The sequence below is a fragment of the Hemiscyllium ocellatum genome, chromosome 24 (assembly GCF_020745735.1).
Source record: "Hemiscyllium ocellatum isolate sHemOce1 chromosome 24, sHemOce1.pat.X.cur, whole genome shotgun sequence".
NCBI lineage: Eukaryota > Metazoa > Chordata > Chondrichthyes > Orectolobiformes > Hemiscylliidae > Hemiscyllium > Hemiscyllium ocellatum.
In genome coordinates, this window is record NC_083424.1 from 24,476,671 (window position 1) to 24,498,391 (window position 21,721).

Below are 21,721 nucleotides of genomic sequence, written 5' to 3' on the forward strand. Positions count from 1 at the left end.
GTTAACTATGTTGCTGTAGGACTGCAGTCACATGTAGATTAGACCAGGTAAGGATGACAGACTTCCTTCCCTGTAGGATGTTCGTGGACCTGATTACAGCAAAAAAACACCTGACAGTACTTAACATTAGATAAGCTTTTCATTCCAGACTTTTACTCCATTTAAACTTTAACCTCTGCCTTGGTGGGAGTTAAACCTCAAACATTAGCCTGGGGTTCTGGATAATTATCACTGCATCACTGCTTCCCCCATTTAAAAACAAAAATCACTCAATGCCAGGTTATATTTGGAAAGGTTTATTTGGAAGCACAAGCTTTCGGAGTGCTGCTCCTTCATCAGATAGCTCTAATCTATGTTATCCTAGAAAGGTAATAACCTGATTAGAACACATGCCCTCTTTGCTTGCTGGCTTGTGTTATTTTCCAAGTGACTGTTGTTCTTATGTGAGGCTTTCTCGCACTGAGAATCGAACATCTTTTGGAGGGGCCAGAGTTAGGGTCAACAAGTATTAATCTTTATAGTCCTTGTACTAATGTTTATAAAGTGTGGTACAATATGAATTATTCAATTGCAAAGTATTCATGAAGTATTTTAAGAGGGAATTAGATTGCTAATTAAAAAATAGAGATAAAGGAAGTAGGAAAGTGGACTACCAATGTGGCTCAGGATTGGACCTGGTCTATATGACTCAATTAGAACACATCCTTTTAACAAATCTTTTGGGGAACTGGAATCTTGTTTTTATTAATGACACATGAGGATACATATTTGTGAGTCAAAAGATATGTAACACATAGGAATTGTTTTATAATACGTGAAACCAATGCAGCCCCTATACTCTGCATTATTTTTTGTTTCAGTCACAACGTGACCACAAGAGGGCATCAGAAGATTTATAATTGTGCTGAATGTTAGTAAAAGCACAACAGCTCTGGACAACTCACTGATTCAGCAGTAAACGATGAATGTAAAATGGAACATACCTGGGCAGAAGCTGGTCCCCCTGCCTATTTTCCAGATAAAATTTCTTGTTTTTACACTCTGCCTACACTTGGAAAATGAACCAACATTGCACTGCCACCACACACAGCCAGGTAAGACTTCAACATGAATCCAGAGGAGCAACAATGTCACTCTCAGTTCCACAGCATTCCTGATCAGCTTGTGCTGTCAACACTCCTCCCATTTTCCTCTCTCACTTAATTGGAGGTCTGTGCAGGGAGAGGGAAATGGCTCAAATTTGATCCACAAGGAATAGGCAAGCTGCCTTGGAGCCGTGACTGACATTGGCCCAAATCCCAACTTTAGATGAGCCTTAGGCTACTTGGTTGAGTTGCATGCTGTCTGCTTGTTGTTAATTGCATGCTTAGTAGTAGGATTTAACCTCTTTCTCATTCTCTTGACATTGCACTGAATATATTGCAGAGAGAAATAAGCCTATACTCTCTCATAATGCCATAATGAGAAAAGAGAATGTGTACTTCTTGTCAGCCTTATATCTTGTGAGAAGATAATGACATGTCAAATTTGGCCTGTTACATAATTTAATTTTATAGTGTTTATAAATAAAATATATTCTTTCCAAAAAAAAAGTGCAATATCAAATGTGGTTTGCCAAGAGATTAGCGGTGGGGTCCACTGAAACCTGGAAATGCTTTAAGATCAGGAATTTGCCCTATCCATTATCTGAAATTTTAGATTTATAACTTTTTCGACCGCTTTGTACCATGCACAAATCTCAGCATGTGGAGATCACTCTACCTTTGTCTCAACACTGTCATCTTTTGCTATAAATTTTGTATCTTATGATCCTGTTCCACAGCTACCCGATGAAGGAGCAGTGCTGTGAAAGCTAGTGCTTCCAAGTAAACCCCTTGGATTATAACCTGGTGTTGTGTGATTTTTAACTTCCTCATAAATAAGCCAGTTAAAGTACTAGGCAAGCAACACTAAAGCTGCAACCTGTACTACAGCTATCCAATAAAGATGAGTATCCAGACTTCATAGGAACTGTTAGTAAATAGCTGATGTTATAGTTGTTAATGGAAATGTAGCATAGTAATTCAGTACAGTAAGTGTTCAAGACACATGTACATCATTGAACAGTGGATTTTTATAAGTAGAATTGACTTCAAACATACTGGCAGGAACATGAACTTTTTCAATTCCAATATAAACCACTTAATTTAAAATTTTGAAAAAAATTGCACTGGTTAATTATTGCAAAGATAAATAACCACACTATAACGCTTCAAGATGAAGTAGCAATTGATCGCATGTATGCAAGGGGTGTGCAATAGGCATGTTTTGTCTGGGTGAGGTGTAATTATAAAAATTCCAAAGTTTGTCAGTTCCAAGAGTCATACATACATGCTTACATCATGGGCTCATTGTACAGGCTGTTATTGTTAAAACTCTGATGGACACGTATCAGCATTGCCGTATACATTTCTGGCAGCCAATTACTAGACAAGAAACATACACTGACCTCCTTTACACATAAAGCCTGGCATCATATTGCACATATTTGACCAGTTTTCCACAGAGAGTATTTGGGGAATATTTAAATGTTGTTTTTTTTTAAACACAGCTTTCTCGCAATTTTTTTTTCTAAAAAACAGCACTTGGAAAGAAACCGTTAACTCAACGTGCCAACTAATCGGCTAGACATTGAAGTGATTTCCTCAACTATACTTAAAGCAATTAAACAGTCTGCCTCAGTAATTGGGAGGTTCTGTCCCAGATACTCAGCAAGCATTGTTGCACATGGACAAAAAGTCCAAATCAGATCCAAAAATCTAGAGGGCATAGGTTTAAAGGGAGAGGGGAAAGATTTGAAAGGGACCAAAGGGGTAACTCTTTCATGCAATGGTGGTATGTGTATGGAATGAGATGCTAGAAAAAGTGGTGGAGATTGGTAGAATTACAACATTTAGAAGGCGTCTGGATGGATATATGAATAGGAGGGGTTTAGAGGGATCTGAGTCAAATGCTGGCAAATGGGACTAGGTCAGATGGGATATCTGGTTGGTGCGGATGAGTTGGACTGAAGGATCTGATTCCGTGCTGTACGACAGTACGACTAATGAATCAAATAGGAAATTCAGAAAAATTATCTTTGGAATGTGGAACTTGAGATCACAAGGGTTTGTTGAGGTGAATGAATTCAAGGAGAGGTTTTTTAAGTACATGATGGAGGAAAGAATTGATGGACATGTAGAATGCTGAAGAAACTGAACAGGTCTAGCAGCATTCATGGACATAGAAACAATGCTAATGTTTCCAGTCTGGTATGACTGCTTTTGATATGTTGGTGGATTTAGAGAAGGTGGCTTGGAGAACTTGGATAAGGTAAACATTGGCATTGAGCTGTTGGGCTGAATGACCTGTCTGCACAGTGAAAATATTGTGCGGCACTTTGGAATCCTTTTAAATCATGAACAAAGTAGGAACAGAAAGCTTAAGATCAAGTTTTCAATCAGACACAGGAGATTAGAATGCAGGAGAGTAGTAAGAAGAGGATTTGCTTCTATCGAATACAGGGCATTATGATATTGTATGATTAAATGAAGACAGATTGTAGTGACTGAATTAAATTGAATTGATTTTAACATTACTTTGTATGCCACTAGCTATGAAACAAAGCAGCTATAAGATTTACATCTGGCCTTGGGTCTTAAAGTTTTTCTGGTCCGCTGTCAAAAAGATTGTGAGGCAAAGTGAAAAATCCCTGCATATCTGGTTCACACTGCAACAGGATTTTAGCCAAATGAGAGGGAAGGTGAGGTTTCAATTGAAATTGCCAAGGATATGTAATTACTTGGTGCAGAGACTGAAAGAAGAGAGGGCGGAGGATAACGTTTCTACGTTTGGAGAGTGGGAATGGGATGGGTGGGAGGGTTGCTGTGTTGTGAAAGAATTCTACAAAATTGACTTGGCAAAAGGTTCTACTCCAGTTACAGCAGTTAGAGAAGGTGAAATCTATGGTCAAATTGAAGCTGTGCAGAGGAAGGAATTGTTTGTTGCCAAATTATAAGAGAATGGGAATGCACCTGTAAAACTGAAGTAACATTTCTTGCTCACAGGCTGATGGAAGGAAGCAACCTTATGGATAAAGCTACTTTTACTTTGTATTTAAACATATACAACAAAGCATTTTACCACATGGCCAACTTCATTAATTACGATCCAAGAATCGTTCAATGTTAACTAGTCTTCTCACATTAAGTAAAGTCATTCTGTCCCATGATAATGGACTCACATTAAGGGGAAAGATAATAGAAACCATATGAATTCCAGCAAAACCACGTCAGGACTGTTTTCTAATCTTTCAGATACAGAGTACCTAAATCATCCATTACTTTAAAATGACACACAAATGAGTTTCATCTTACACATCTCAGGAGTACCAAGAAATTTGAGCTTGGCTCAAATCATTTTACTATTGTACCAGAAAACAGTATGGAAAGCCGAATTTTTAATGGTAACAGTATATTGTCACTTAAACAGCAATAGGATACAAAGGATAAATAAAAAGGAAGGACATGGCAATGGAGGAGAAGGGGGAGGGAAAGAAAGTGGAATGAGGCCTTTCCTTCATTATCTAGATAATGATCATGAGGAGAAGGAAGAGGAGAAAGGAATTGAGTTAATTTCGGGGAGTATCATCAATTAACATAAGTCAATTTTTTTTTAAGTTGCTAGCTTAACCCCAAACTAATGCATCACTCATTGGTCATTCAAGCTCCAGAACATAGTTATAATGGTTAGATATTACTTGTTCTGTTCTTGTACTTGTGATAAGCAGGTTCTGGGCCAGATTTTAATTGTTGCTTAGTGAAGGAAGCTTACAGACTAACAGGTGTTTGCAAAAGCTCTGGCTTCAGGTCAGACAGAAAACAAAATGAGTGTTTTTCTCTTTCTCTCATTAAAAAATTTGCTGCTTTGAAGTGGAACAGATACACCCAAACCATGATTTTAGGTATTTTAAGAAATGGCAGGGATTCAGTAATAATATTACTTAAATTAGTAGAATATGTTGTTAAGTGATAAGAACACAAGTTACACTACTCAGAATACATAGAAAAGGGAGGGATGCTTACTCCTTGCTGACTGAGTACAATTAGCACAGTTCAGGAAGCACCAAGATCATATCACACGATAATTAAGAACAAACATTCAAGACAAAACAGATGTTTTATCAGCTTTGCTGAGCTCAATTATCCCTATCTGACCCAGGAATGGATCAGATGTTCTTTTTATTTCATATCACTTTGTATTAAACTGAGTGGTGCATTTATGAAACCAGTCATCCAGAGTGTCAGATGTTAGATACATTAGTAAAATAAGGCACATATTACAAATCTGAGCTGATTGTGAATTAAACTATTGCGATTAGTTATGAAAATTTGAACTTCGAATAAAAGGAGCTATGTGCTTAAGTAGGTAATTGCCACAGTTGCAACAGTGCAATTAACATTGAGCAAAAAATAATTTGTTGCTGAATTAAATGAAAGCCAGATTCTTAGCTGTGCTGTGATCCAGGTCACTGGTTGAGGTGGAGGAAGTGTCTTCATCCAATCAGCAGATTATGTTCAGGTTAAATTGTGTATGTTCTCTGACACCAAGTGGTGAACGGTAATTACATCGGCCATAATATTTAGAGAAAGGTGAGGGACATGCAGAGAAAACTGAATGCAGCTAAAAAAAATTCCCACACTTAGCACTGGCCAAATTGATGGCCAAGAGGATAGGCTAGTGACTGAATGTTGAATACTCTTTGGAGCTTGATTTAAATATGTTAATTATAAAAATAATAAATAAGTTAATTAATGCTGTCACTTTGAAAAAAGGTTATTTTGTCCTGGGTTTAATTGAAATGAGGATGTAAAGGCAGAGGTACCAAAGTGTGTACTGGATCCGGTCTATGTCAATTTTTTTTTAATCAGTTGTAACAATGGAACAGGAGGGCCAGTTCTCCCAGATCAGGCTTTTTAGTCCTTTTTAGCTGTAGCAGTCCAAGAAGAATTTGGGACCCAGAAGAGTTGGAGCTTTAGTAAATGATTCTTAACTGTGAGTTTCTCTGAAATCTCTCTTGGTGTTTCCTCCTGGCTTGGGAAACTGCACATAAGAATCTGTGTTTGAATTTACCTTTCGGCCAAGGTATGTGTTTATGAGATGTTACTATACCGGAACAGTAAATTGGTAATAGGTACAGTATCTACTATTTGGTTTTCTAATAGTTGAGATATTCTAAATTTCTTTCTTTTGTTTGTATTTTAACCGTAGTGTTTAAATAAATTGTGTTTTACTTAATGTGAAGTGATTTGACCAGTTGAATCACATCTGGAACAATCACTTCACATCTACCTTAAAAATAAGAATAACTTAGGATCTAGGCTGCCTTCTTAAAATGTTTTGAGGGGGTTTGATCTCATTCATAACAAGTGTCGATCCAAACATCACAAAACCTACCCACGTCAATGGGTGCACATGCAGTGGTTCAGGCTGCGTTATATCTACCTTCATGGTTCACTCCCTAATTTTCTCACTATTGGAGCTGAAGGTTATAGGGGAAATTTAAAACATGAGAGGGCCTAGCATTGTTACACACAATAGAGTATCTCTGTGGCAGCAAAAGTTCTGGAAAAAGTCCAGAATCCAAGTCCGGCATTTCTGATTCTTGGGAGGGGGAGGGGTGATATTGGGATGGGTTGCCACAGTTCATACATGCATGGTTTCCAAAATCAACTGACAACTGAATTGACTAGATGCCTTTACTGGATCTTGGAGTCACAGTTATTTGGAATCTGGCATGTGGAGAAATGAACAGGTCACAGAAAATCCATTCTCTGCACATTTCTAATGGATAGATAAATAACCCCTCTGGAGAGATGAGGGACCCCTGCAGATATGGTTTCAGGATACCTTGCAGGTGGGGGGGGGGAGAGGGCAGGTGCACTATAGGGCTGTTAAGTGTGGGGAATATTGAGCATAAAAGGTGCATAAGCCCTTTGGATCTGTCCAACCTGTCAAGGGGTGATCTGTCAAGACTTGTGAAGAGGTATCTTGAAGTATGAACAGATATTAACCCATCAAGAAGTGTCAACAGGTGTCAAAATGTGTATTTGTGAATTTTCTCAACAGTGTTGTCTCCAGTACAGGAATTTGGGAGAAGAATATAGTTGTATTACTTTTGTGCATGATCACTTGTGGATGCTCAAAGGATTGATGTAGTAGGTGAAGTGATAAAGAGTAGTGGTGAACGAAGGCACATAGGTCATGGGTAAAGGGTATAAGGTTGCACAGAGTGGCATGGGAGTGTTAAAGATGTGAGGGATGGATGAATGTTTCATATTTCTCCCTTTGAAGAGGTAACATATCCCTTTGGATCTGGTCCCAATACACTTTTGTTAGAGGTAAGGCACTCTTTGAAATTGTGAAAAGGCATGCTTGTGCATAAAATGTGCACAAACTCATTAGGATGAGCAAATTGCTCAATTTCACTGTGGAATGAAAAAGGTGCGAGGCATTTCAGAGTGTCTGTTCACATGAAAGCATTATTGGAGCTCTGCTGCATTACTGCTTTCCCAATCTTTCACAATGCTGTGCCTCCTGATGGACAACTGAAACTACTTACTGAATGGAAATGTTTGTTGATATGAGAGACTAAGTACTGACATGAATTTGTTTTGAGGTAAGTCATTGAGCACTTAAGTGAAATATTTATTTTCGTGAGGAATTAGTTGACCAATTTCAATAAATTTAGATATCTTTTGTGTCAATTAGAGTGTGGTCACTTTTTAATAATGCCATCATCAATAGACTCATAATATATTTCCTATCAGAAGCCTTTTGAGATAATAGGTGAGTTGGCATGGAGAAAAGTAAAGAGTAGATGCATTGGCACTCAGTGGCATGGAGCAATATAAGGCCATGGAGCTTCGGTAGCTGAGCACAGGATCATAAGAGCATAAAATTTAGGAGCAGAATTAGACAATTTGGCCCATCGAGTCTGCCCCACCATTCAATCATGGCTGACACATTTCTCAAATCCAATCTCCTACCTTCTCCCCACAACCCTTGATCCCCTTACTAATCAAGAATGTCTCTATTTCTGTCTTAAAGATACTCAAGGACTTGTCATCAACAGCCGACAATATAGACTTTTTGAATGATTGCCGAAGTTCTGTGTTTTTATACTAAGGATTAATGTCCACTGAGTTTAAAAAAATCAAACCTACATCTCATAGGACTGGCAATACAGGTCAATGAGGAAACAAGTCATTTGCAAAGATCATGGGGATGATATGGATAAGTAGGCATAGAATTGGCAATGGTCAGTGGTGATGTCACTAGGCTAAAATGAATACATAAATCACTATGACAGATTTTCACACTTTTGTAAAACTCAGAAAATGTTTTACTATATCTTAAATGAATCAAAGGAAATTAAATATTGATTCTTTAGAGGCCAGCATATTCAAGTTGGATGTGAAGCTAAAATCTGTGACTACAATGAAGACTAATAACATATACTTGCCATTGTTGGTTGCTGTGTATCCAAGGTCAACTGATCCTAGGTAAGGAATGTCAGCACGTGAAGGTCCTGCAGGACCTGGTGGTCCTGGTGGTCCTGGGGGTCCTGGTAAACCTCTCCCACCAGGAAGGCCTGCTGCTCCAGGTGGACCCAGAAGTCCTGGCGAACCTGATGAATCAATACAATAAATTGCTTTAGGTCGAAAACTGTAAAGGGCTGGCTAACTCCAGTTCATTATATCTCCTGAGGAAGCCATGAGCTGCTTCCTACACCTATAGAAACTGGAACTTCTTCTACAAAGCCAACCCAATCATCATTTGAATGTTGCTGAAAAGAGAAAACATGGCATTGAAGCTCTCTGCCCTGCACAGCAGGAGAAATGTAAGAATGGCAAATTCGAACTTATTTCAAAATTTATAACATGGGAAAAAGGACATTGTTTGTTTGGCAACTTTGATTGGTTAAGGCATTGCTACAGAGAAAGAAATGGAGGACTAACAGGCTTTCCAAAATCCTGGGTAATTCAAAACAAGATGTAAAGCAGAGCGCAGATCATACTCAAGCACCCAGGCTTGCAAATCTCCAAGCAAAACATCTACATTTATATTTTGTTCTGTGATTGGGCAGCACTTGTGGAATAATTCTGACTGTGCAACTACCCAAATATCAATGTAAGATAACCAGTCCAACTCATCATCTAGTTTATTTACACTTGATAGAAGCACCACACATTCATGCACAGAAACTTACTCTATGCAAACAAAATGAATGTGTTTAAGCCTTGTGTTATTTTTGAATTACCCAGGAGCTTGGGGAGCTGATAGTTTCCCATTGCTTTCTTTGAGCCAGTGCCTTGGCTGAACAATCAACATCCTTTCCTCCTGTAGTGTAAATTGCTGTGATCAGTTGAAATTTGGCATTCTTGCATTTGCCCTGACAAGAAATTCCAGCAAAACATGCCTCAATTTTAGCAAAAATAGATTGCCTATTTATTTATGCACTCATTTGTTGAACAATGCTATTAGAAATCAGCTGTCATGTTTGCTCTATATAATTTGTTTTGTAAAGAGTTAAAGATGTCCCAAGGATGCCACAATGCAATGAAAGCAATGCACCCAGTATCTGTCTTATGACATAAGCTAGGAATGCTTAAAAGGAGGATAAATTTGAAGCACTTGAAGACAAATTAAAGTTTTAGGCTGAAATTCGCCTCTTATTCTTCTGAACCCCTGCTGGGAGATCAGTGCATCTCCTTGAGAAATGGTCTGAGCAGCCAACTTCTTTCTCCGGGGATTCTGCCAATCACACAATGAAATTACAGTCGGAAATTGGGAGAATGCCCATAGTATTTCAGGGCCAGCTTATGCATGGCTTTCGAACAGAATTAATCTTCAGGCGTTCAAACTTGATCATGTGCTTCGCATTTCAGCAAGTGCTTCAGATATCTTGCACAGCCTCCACTCCACCGGCAGGCATGTAATGTTCTGAAGAAAGAGTTTCTAATTGTTCACAGATCTAACATTCTCCAGATTTGATGAGAAGCTTCATCAAGCGTGATGGATCTTTTTAATAGCAACACACAATTTTCTCCAATTAGGCATACACACACTACTTTACCTTCAGGATAAATGTAATAAGGTCGAGCCTTTCTACATACTGACGTTATTGAAAAAGCCAACTTGACTATAACAATGAGAAACAATTTTTCCAGTATTAAGGAGTTGCTAACCAATTGAATCTATTCTGCTGTTACCTATACATCACATGCAGCAAATGATACTTATAACAGCAGGAAGTTTTAGCACTATATTAAAAGGCCAATGTGGCACAAATTTCTAAAAGAGAAAAGAACGTGGAAAGTCAATTTCCACTTATTAACATTCATTTTTCTTGACTGACATAATTCCACTTATAAACGCTACACCTGTTAAAACAAAATATTTATTCAGGTATCATGTTTCAGTTCAGCAGGACAAATGATCTAATTGAAGCTACTTACATCTGCAACTCTATATTAAATAAGCAATGGAAAGCATTCAAGTTCTCTCACACTAAAACAGCAGGCACCCGTAGATGGTCTTATTTTTTGACAGTCAGACAACTGCTGAGGGAGACATGACTATTATGAAACTGTTTTTATTTTGTGTTATCACAGCTGTTGGAGGTGTCACAATATCTGGCCCAAATCTTTTAGATTTAGAAACTACTGACAACATAATCTAAAACTCTTGCTCTACATAACTCCATGGGGGTCACTGACTGTACTCAGAACAACAGCCCAATGTAAAATAAACTGCAGCAGTAATTAAGCAAAGGGAGTCATGTGCTGCTTTTATTGAACACATCTGAAAAGTACTATCTACCCTAGATAAACATATTTGTATTAATAACATAATACTCTTGGGAAAAAGTGACTTGAGTATAAGAACAATATGTGACATAGTATAAAAAGAACTTAACTTTTTTGCAGATCATTAGAAAGAAGCCCGATTAAGCATTATCAGGAAGAGTTGGATTACAGTAATACTGGAGCACTGGATTCTGTCCAGTAAAGCTCTGAGCATGGCTTCTATAAGGGACTGCAAATGTTTTCAGAGACCATCAATAATACGATGAGTGTCTACATTACAAATCATGATTCCTGTTCACTCTCACTTGTTAACTTCTCAGTCTCAAATGGAAGCTTTTTTTTGAGGAGCTTGTTCTCTCTATACTTAGAAACTTATTGGCATGTCTTCAGTGTATGAGGCGCCTTAAGGTGCGATCATTTCAGTTCACTAGTAGAGCAAAGTAGATGTGATTGCTTGTAAGTTGCCTTGTAGAACTTGGGATGGCAAAACAGTGGGAAATGTGCAGTCTTGTTCCTCAGTGAGAACTGGAGGCCAGGGTTGCACATACTCATTTTCTAGCTGTTCTGAGTGGAAGTGCCCATGTATTGGGAAATAAAAAGTGAGTGGGCATGGAGAGAGGACAAAACTAAGCATGGTTGTGATAATGGCACAACCACTCGGTTTTCAGGGGACTGCAGGCTGAGCCCTCTTTCACATGTTATGAAATGGTGCTTTGGAAGCTTGGCGGCCCATTACCAAGAGGGCAATGAATCAGCTCCATCCCCTGCTATTCAGGTGATGGCAACATATGCCATGCAAACTTATGTCAACCAGAATCAACACATTGGGTATGGGGGTTTGAGGGAGAAAAAGGTATTTAGAGAACTGTTCATGCTACTGCTAAGGGGTCTGATTAAGGAGAGGAAATCAGAAAAAGTAAGTTGTATTAATAGTGTAATAAGATTATTACTATATACCTCATATTTCAGGACAAGAAAACTAATTGATAGCTATCGGTTTAACTCATGACTTTTCAAACATTTTCCATTGTTTGGCTCTTAACTCATTTTTTTTTGTAACTGGATGTATTCATGGGAGTCATACCTTAGCATAAGGAAAATAATTTAAAATGAAATAAGCATGAACCTTTATGTTGATTTTCAAATTGCATTGCTGTCATCGAGCTATTTTCCTAAACTCCTACAAGAAGGTAAAGTTGTCATAGTCCCAGAGTCACAGTAGGGCTGCTCTGTCATTACAGAGAGATGACTGGTGGCGGTTTAACTTGATGGTCATCCCCCTCAGGTGACGGGAGAGGTTGGGAAGGAGAGTCCTTAATGTAACCTCATCCGGTCCAGGAACTGATCACCCACTGTTAGCATCACAAGCCAGCTGTCCAGTCAACCGAGCTAACTTACCCTCCTCCCTTATAAAACTCCTATAAGATACATTAATTTAACTGAACACATGGCTGAAGAAGAAATTACTAAACTTTCTTCCAATATCAGCACAATTGAAAATTGCTGAGCCCAGCTCTCAAAACTCAAAGTGACAAATCCATATTTAAAGAAGCAGTAGGTTTTTCTACATGAAGGATTTCAGGTTTGAGAATAACTGAATATTGAAGACACTGTGCCATGAATGAAATAAATGTAGCATGTAATTAAAGCTCACTGCAATATCCCTGCGACAGGAATTCTCAGTCCCATTCCAAGGCAAACAGTACTGATATATTGCGCACAGATTTAATCATTTCTTCTTAAACAGGCACTCTGTCATCAAAATACTTGCAATCTTAAATGCTTTGGCTCATGTCCTGTAGCATTTAAAAAAGGAAACAAACATGTAATTGAAATTTGTGGAATTCTAGATCAAAATGATTGCTAAGTACTGCCAGAGTGGACCTTTGACATTTCTGAAAGGATTCAATCCTTAATTCATGGTAGAGTAAAAATATCAAGTTTGCCAAGTGTCCACTGGGAGAAGAGATTTCTCTGGTGAAGAAAAGCAATGGTTAATGGTTAAAAATATGAATTTATATTCACAACTTGTTCACTACATAATTGTTAACTTTTTTCCCCTTTTCCAAATGCCCCCACCTCCACGTCCCCTACCACTGTTTTACCCTCTTAACACTAATGATGGTAATATGGCTCAATTGGTTCCAGCAAAGCTCCAAATCACCCAGGCAATCATTCTTCCTGCCTGAGCCTGGATAATGAATGCTGGCTCAATGTTTGACTGGGATAATCTACTAGAACTGAACCCGATCCTGCTCTTAAACTATCAGTAACACAATGATTTCCAGGAGTTTCCAAAAAAAAGGAATGGCAAATATTGTCCATTTCTACCTTGGGGAAGCCAGTTGCTGCATGCGCACATGCTAACCCCCTAGAAATTTGCCAACTCAGCACAGACAAGGAATCAAATGAGAGAGTATGGACTTCCCTGGCCTCTAGTCCTCAGTATCACAAAGCCATGATGCATTACCCATGAGCCAAGAAACATGTAACCAGAACTAATATTTACTTAACATACAAGTTCATCCTCTATGGTATAATTCATTTTAACTGAATCCCAATCACTCAACATAATGCCTCATATAAGTTGCCTCAGAAAACTATTGAGACAACTCTTACACATGTGGCACACACATGCATAGTTCACAGAAATTATTGCAAAGTTTTATGCTGTTCAGTTTATTTTAGTAGTTATTCTCTGCATAAGCTATGGTTCCAAATATGTAACGTGTTCTCGAATTGGTGTCTGCTTCAAACATCAATTCTAGGTGTATTCCAGCCTTATAAACCTCTGTGTGAAATGATTTCTTCCACTCTAAGCTTTTAACTTTATCTATATGCTCATTCATTTTACACTGTTCAATGATGGGGTATGTAATGTTGCTCTGTGTACATATTCAAGTGTTTCATAATTACATTGTCATGCGGGAATTGATGTAAATTTAAAAAAAACACAATGACTTGAAATTCCACATTGACTTGGCCAAGAAATCCAGAAAAGTTTGGCTGAACTGAACTGGTGCCAAATTGAATTTTACATCTCTGTAAATTATCTTGGGAAATATTCATTTTAATCTCAAATCATTTGTTTTTACAGCCGCAATTTGAATTGGCATCTAACTGTAACTAAGCAGGTACATTAGATTAATACATAGCACATTGTCTTGTAAATGATATAACATCAGGTCCCCAACTATAATAAGGTCAATTACATTGGGTAAAATTTAATTCTCCCAGTGGTGGATTTGAGGGTGGGGGGGGTTATTTTAAGTGGGAGGAAGGCATAACAATGTAACCTCATCATTTTCCCACTTCTACCCAATTAAATCTGGGGGTGGGGGGGGGGGGGAGAAGGCATTTGACAGCCTTCTCAACCAGACGCTATTTGTAGTCCTTAGGTGAGCAACGAATGCCCATTTCTCTGTTACATTCTACTGCCACTGATTTTCACCCAGTGTGGCAAGTTGCCACATAGGGAGCCAGTAAAAGATGTGGTGATGATGACAACGTGGCTCATTCGCTTGGTGCGTGATCGAGGGACGCAGCGTCGGGGCAGAAACTGAGTGGCTCTTACCCCTGCCGGCCGCAACAAAGCCAGGAACCCCACCCCCATAGCCCCCTCCTGCTCTCCCTGACCTGGGATTTTCTATGGGTGCAATATCGGCAACAGCTAACAATCTTGGTGGTGCTGTTGGCAATAAAGAGCTGCAGGCTCTGTTGGTTTGGCAGCTCTCAGGAGGAAGAATATCTGCCCAAGGAATCCTCAATCCTGAGGAAGGCCCCACACTGGCCAGCTGATGCTGGCAGGACTTCTCCAACAGAGTTACAGTCAGTTATTGCCTGGGGCTCTGACATCTGTCCACCACAAACTTCCGTCCATTACATTTTTGGGACACTCCCTTTAACAGACAGTACTATATGTAGTAGCAAGTTTGCTCCCCACTGGCCAAGAAGGATAAATCTCTCCTCCTTCAAATAGGCAACAGATGGAACTGACCATGTTCATCAATGTCATTTTTCAAGCATTTGTATTGTACGCATTTTTTGTTAAATTGAAAGCACATTTGGCATGCTTATAAAAGAAGTTTGGTTTCTGTCAACTAAAAGAATTAATTTGTAAGACTGTGGGATCCAACCTAGAAATATCAAAGCAGAACACTCCTCCATAAGTAATAGGATTGAATTTTATCCAGGCTGCCACCTCAACAGAACTGGATCAACCAGATCACATTGAAAATAAATCACTCGTCAGAGAGCTGCGTAGTTTTAAAACAAAATTCACAAATGGTTACTTCTCTGAAATTATGTTTTTTTGCTCTGTCACATGAGTTACTATGGACCAGAAGACCCACCTTTTGATTTTATTGCTGTTTCTACAAGTATGTAAGAATTTTACGATGTCTGGGTCTGATGTGTTTTGGCCAAGTCCGAGTTGTCATAGAGTCATAGAGATGTACAGCATAGAAACAGACCCTTCGGTCCAACCTGTCCATGCCGACCAGATATCCCGACCCAATCTAGTTCTACCTGCCAGCACCCAGCCCATATCCCTCCAAACCCTTGTTGAATTTTTTTGGAGGGTTTCTTGATGCAAGACCTTGAAGGTTTTTTCACCTCATCTCACCAAACTCACCTCATTAATTGCCTACTACACCATCAAGATATCCCTCATGGTACCATATATCATTCCCATAACAAATTGCAACTCAGTGGAAATCTCAGAATTCACCAGCATCCTTTAGCCTTAAAATCCTGATGCGCACCCAGACAAGATCTGTCAGTCCAAGGCCATCCTGCACGGCTCCTGCCATGTGTCCCAGACATAAAGACAGGGGGAAATCGGTGCCCTGTTTTGTGGGGCACTGAACCTGATGTCCGATTGGATTGGGAGATGGGGGCAAGGGGTGCAGAGGAGGGGTTTCATCTTCCTCCATGACTACCAACAGAGGCCACAACACCACTGCATGCCAGCCTGGTCTGAGGTTGCCACTAGGGTTGAAGATCTCACTCTCTGGAGGAATAGGGAGAAAGTCAATGTGCTTTTCTAGCATAAATGCCAGCATCTTCTCTCTGATAGCTCACAATCACTCTTTACTGTACCCAGCTCTCGCCAAGACTCACCCTCTACCACTCTCACTCTTGCCTGCAATATCTTCTGTCATTTGCTGTCATGCATGCCAAACTCCACACCACTAAACCCTGACTGCTCCCTGAGCTACCTGGTCATTCACGTGGGACACCTCTCGCTTTGGTCTCCTTTAATTACCTGCCTCTCTCCCACTCCAGACGGAAAGCAGTGAACCCTACTAAGAGAGCAGCAAAAGTAAAGACATCATTCAACTCCCCAACCCTTATAAGAAGAGCATGCTGACCCTGACTGCCCTGAGCAGTCCCTGGGCTGGTACTGGAGGCTGTCCTTGATTTACTGCGACTGAAGACCTGCTGGCAACTATGATAAGCTTCCTGGCTTTGTCTCTGCATTAAATAGTAAGGCAAGGCAGTAGTAATAGGAACGTGCCATCTCTGGCTGAATAGGCAAAGCACTCAAAACTAAGACAGAGCAGGGATGCTGTGAGCATCCAGGTCGGCTCTGGTAAAGGGAACGCTATGAAGAGCTTGGAGACACAGCCTGGTCCTGTCAGGGTGCATGTCCCTGAGTGCACAGTGTCCTCAGTACAGCACTACAAGGATCATTACTGGTGCAGTCCACAATATAGCATTGAAATGCTGAAGTGCAGATGAAACTTGTAAGTGAACTGGTGATACGCCATGAGGGGTGTTAGAGGCTGGCACACATCAGATACCTATGCCCAAGTGTGTTATGTGCATGTGGTCAGCATCTGTGGAGCATGCTGTGAGATGTTGGTGCCCCATGTCCAATGTGTTGGTTGGTTGGAGCAGCTGAATCCACCAGGTGTTTGCTGTGGTTTCCTGTCGAATGTTCCCAGACATCAAGCCTGTTTGCTAAGTTAATAGGGCGGAAGTCTGAATATTAATGAAGTGAGTTGTGTCTCTGGCAAGGTATTTAACAAGCAATAATGACCATCAATTGGAATGTCATCGCTACCCAGACAGAATCTAAGCACACCCCTCATCAACCACATAGAAGATGGGACTGAGATGATCTTGATGCCTGCCACACTTGTCACTTCATTCTGCCATGTGTCCTGCCACAGACTGTGTTAGTCTGACCATTGATTCCACCCAATGAAGTTGTATATTAAATATCACCTTCAAAAATTATTGCCATGTCATTTTCTGGTATATTTTGCAAGCCATGTTGCTGCAAAGTCACATTTCCAGCAATTCTACCAGCTTAATAAATCTAGTCTGAATGTAAAGTCAAGTCACAGAATCCTACAGGACCATAGGGTCGCTCTCCCATTAGAGAGAGAGAGAGAGAGAGAGATGACTGGTGATGTTTAATCATGACTGGTGATGGCCTTGGCATTATTCTTTCAGCATATTTTGCTTGCTGCATTCTATGCTATGAGTCTACAGAACAAAACTACCTGTACTGTTTTTGCTGTCCCCTCATTAGCAGTTCCTCACTGAAATATCACTTCCAACAGACCAACAGACTTTCTGGAAAGTAAGGTACTTCTAAAGTATTGTAAAGTTGGGAATACAATTAGTCCCCTCCTAGACTGATCTGCATCAAGTCCAGTGGGCACATACCCATATTTTCCCTAGCCAGAGCAATACACAGGCTCATGCAGCTTAAAGTGTCCCTGAACAGATAGGCTGAGAGTGTACATACCATGCAGTGTCAGACACTATTAACATCAAGTCAATGAGCTGATTCAATAAGACCATAAACCATCTAATTCAACTCTTCACGTAACTTACAGAAGACAACTTAGAAATTTGACTGCTTTGCCTTCAGATAACTCTTTAAAGAAAACCAGGAAAGGGAGTTGTCAGGAGTAAGGGCAGATGTAGCGGGAATCATTAACAGTGGGAAGCAATTGGAGGCTGAATTGGGAGGGTCACAGAGTCATAGAGTGCACAGCATGGAAACAGACCTTTCGGTCCAACTCGTCCACGCCGACCAAATATCCCAAATCAATCTAATCCCACCTGCCAGCATCTGGCCCATATCGCTCCAAACCTTTCCTACTCATATACCCATCCGGATGCCTTTTAAATGTTGCAATTGTACTAGACTCCACCACTTTCTCTGGCAGGTCATTCCATTCACGTACCACCCTCTGTGTGAAAAAGTTGCTCCTTAGGTCCCTTTTGACGGGCGGCACGGTGGCACAGTGGTTAGCACTGCTGCCTCACAGCGCCTGAGACCCGGGTTCAATTCCTGACTCAGGCGACTGACTGTGTGGAGTTTGCACGTTCTCCCCGTGTCTGCGTGGGTTTCCTCCTGGTGCTCCAGTTTCCTCCCACAGTCCAAAGATGTGCGGGTCAGGTGAATTGGCCATGCTAAATTGCCCGTAGTGTTAGGTAAGGGGTAAATGTAGGGGTATGGTGGGTTGTGCTTCGGCGGGTCGGTGTGGACTTGTTGGGCCGAAGGGCCTGTTTCCACACTGTAAGTAATCTAATCTAATCTATATCTTTCCCCTCTCACCCTAAACCTATGCCCTCTGGTTCTGGACTCCCCCACCCCTGGGAAAGACTTTGTCTATTTATCCTATCCATGCGCCGCATCATTTTATAAACCTCTATAAGGTCACCCCTCAGCCTCAGACGCTCCCTCGCACTAGATTTATTTCTGACTTGGTTGAATTGAGAGCTGGATGGAGAGCTAGGTGTGATCCAGTGAGCGTCACTCATCCACATATTTAGAATGTTTTGTTGGTTACTGCCTGCAGTGGTCCCTTTAAGTATGTTTGGGGCAAATTATTAATAAAAAGTACCTCTGGTCCATCCACCCAGCCTGAAGCACAAAACTCTGATGCTTTGGGTGCTCATTGTGTTGGGCTCCTCATTTGAAGATGGCCCATCACTACCTTCCCAAGAGCAACAAGGATGGGCAATCGATGCTGAGCTAACCAGTGAAACTCAAATCCTGTGAATGAATAACTAATATAAAACAGCAGGTTTCAAGATTGGGACTTAAATGTGTCTTACACTTCCCACACCAGTTTGGCACACAGTGTATCCAATCAGCTCATAATGAAAAATCTGCTCACAAACATGGAGGCTTTGGTGCCCACTTAGACCATAAGACCACTAAAAAGAGGAATATGAGTAGACTCTCGACCCTGCTCCCCCGTTTAATAGGATCATGGCTGATCCGGCATTCCTGTTTCTTGCCTTTTCCCTGTAATCACGATTCCCTGTTGATCAAGAATCTATCTCATCCTTAAATATACACAAAGGCCCTGAACCCACAGACTTCTGTGGCAAGAAATTCCAAAGACTCTTAACCCTCTGAAAGTAGAAATTCCTCCTCATCCCAGTCTTAAAATTGGCACCCCTTTAAGCTGGAAGTGTGCCCTCTCGTTCTTAGACTTTCCCAGAGGGGTAGCATCTTCCATTGATGCTGTCAAGCCCCTTAAGGAACCTATATGTTTCAGTGAGATCATCTCTCATTCTTCTAAATTCCAATGAGTAGCAGCCAATCTATTGGGACTCCATACTAGGGATCATCCTAGTGAATATTCCCTGAACTGGTTGAATAGTGGCATTACACCATCAGTTTCTCAACCAATGACACTCATATCAGTTTTCTGCTCTGTACACATATAGTGCACTGAAAATACCCAGTTGTAATAAATTTAAACAGGTTCTCAGGCATCCTTGCTGCTTTATACATTCTGGTTTGGTTTGTATGCATTCTTCAGAACTTTAAATGTTAAGAGCAAGTAGCCATTTTCTTTAGTTACCTATACTGCTGTTTTGGGAGTAGATTACATTAATTGCTACTGCATACAGACTTTTAATAATAAATTTAATAATTCTCCAACCCATCAACAAAGACAAATGACAACCAAAACAAGTGTGAGAGAGAAATAGTGGACAAGTGGTTTAGAGAAATGAAAACAAAATAGAACAGGGAAAGAGAAAATGAACAAAGTGATACCATGAAACATAAATGTAAGACACAATCAAACAGATAACAAATTATAAAAGAAAGGAAAACAGAAGAATTGAATTGAAGAATCTAGTAATAAAGAAATTTCCAAAGTAATTGAGTTTAAGACAGTCAATTACTTATAAGGACAAACTGAATTGGTCAATTTACATAAAGACCCAAGTGTCATCTACTAACCTGGTGGCCCCATAGCTCCTTTTGCTCCTGGCAATCCAGCTGGACCGCGCAAGCCTGGTTCACCCCTTGGACCTGGAATAATTAATAAGTCTTTTTTTAAAATCCACAGACAATAGAAGGCTGCAAAACTTATGCAAATCAAAGAAATAATTCTTCATTAGGACCACAAAAGTCTTCTATTGTACAGTTCATTAAAGCAATAACAGTCAGAATATGTACCAGGTAAGCAACTTGGATTTTAAGTTGTTTGGCCGAGGTGGAAGAAAGGCTCTACCAGACTCATTAACAAGTGCAGTGTTCGCCTGGAGAATGGATTCATTTTATCCACATCCATTCCTCCCACAAGCTCACAAAGCCTGTGACTGTAGCTTATGTGAGCAAACGTGCTCTGCAGTGTAATCCCTGATTCTCTCCTCAATACCAGTGGTTCATGCTAAAATTGATCAGTCAGGAAGGAGAATGGGTGGAGAAAAGCAGAAATCAATAATCATTGCCCAGTAAGCCTTGCTGGATATTTGCCTCATAAAATAAGGAAACAATGAGAAATGCCTGTGATAAATCTCTTTCTAAGTTCAGTTGTAATATATTTTGAATTAAGTAATACTGAAAGAGCAGACAATGAATATGTCAAAATATGACAAGGTCTCCCATTGAACCTTGTCACTATCATGTCAATAAGCAAGTTTATGCAATGATTTAATTAGATTGTTAATTTTCTTGTGCTCCACACTGGCATAATTTAATCTTTCACAAGATTTTTGGTGATGAAAAACTGGTGTTCTAGCATCCTCTGTTTTGTTCTGTGAATTCTGCTGCAATGCACAAGAAGGATTGTGAAAATACGATATCAGTACCGAATCCAATTTTTAAAATTACTAAGGCTTGCAGAATTTGGCATTCTGGGACACTCAGATAGAAATTAAAGATCGTTTTGCCCCTGAACTTCTTTACTAAAGGCTGTTGACATGCTACAAATTTTTTGTTAGGGTGCGTGTGCCTTCGATTGTTAATGTTGAATTTGTGAGCCCTTTTGTTTCAATTACAGAGTGAGACAGCACAGAAACAGACCCTTCGGTCCTACCAGTCCATGTTGACCATAATCTCAAAGTAAACTACTCCCACCTGTCTGCATTAGCCCATATCCCTCCAAACCTTTCCTATTCATAAACTTATCCAAACATAATTTAAACATTGTAACTGTACTCAAATCCACCACTTCCCCAGATGTTCATTCCACATACAAACCATACAAACACAAAAGACTGCCCTCACATCTTCTTAAAATCTTACTCTTCTCACAATAAAAATCTGTCTCCTAGTCTTTAATACCCCATCCTAAGGAAAAGACACCTGCCATTCACCTTATCCAAACCTGTTATTATTTCAGAAATCTTTATAAGGTCACCCCTCAGTCTCCTATGTTCCAATGAAAAAAGTCCCAGCCTATCCAGCCTCTCTTTATAACTCAAACCCTCCGTTTCTAGCAACATCCTAGTAACGCTCTTCTGAACTCTCTCTAGCTTAATAATATTCTTCCTGTAAGAGGGAGACCAGAACTGAAATGAACATATTAATTAACACAATCTGTAAACTTGTCTGTGTTTAA

General features: G+C 40.0%; 1 protein-coding gene across 4 annotated transcripts in view; it reads right to left on the bottom strand.

The window, feature by feature from the left end:
- Positions 1-21,721, bottom strand: part of emid1 (EMI domain containing 1) — a 350,684-nt gene that overhangs the window by 58,215 nt on the left and 270,748 nt on the right. For all 4 annotated transcript variants that reach the window (XM_060843592.1, XM_060843590.1, XM_060843594.1 and 1 more), the window contains exons 7-8: positions 20,116-20,187; positions 8,543-8,707 (exon numbers count right to left, since the gene is read on the bottom strand). In XM_060843592.1, coding sequence (XP_060699575.1) covers positions 8,543-8,707; positions 20,116-20,187 — 237 coding nt within the window. The remainder of the gene's footprint in view (positions 1-8,542; positions 8,708-20,115; positions 20,188-21,721) is intronic.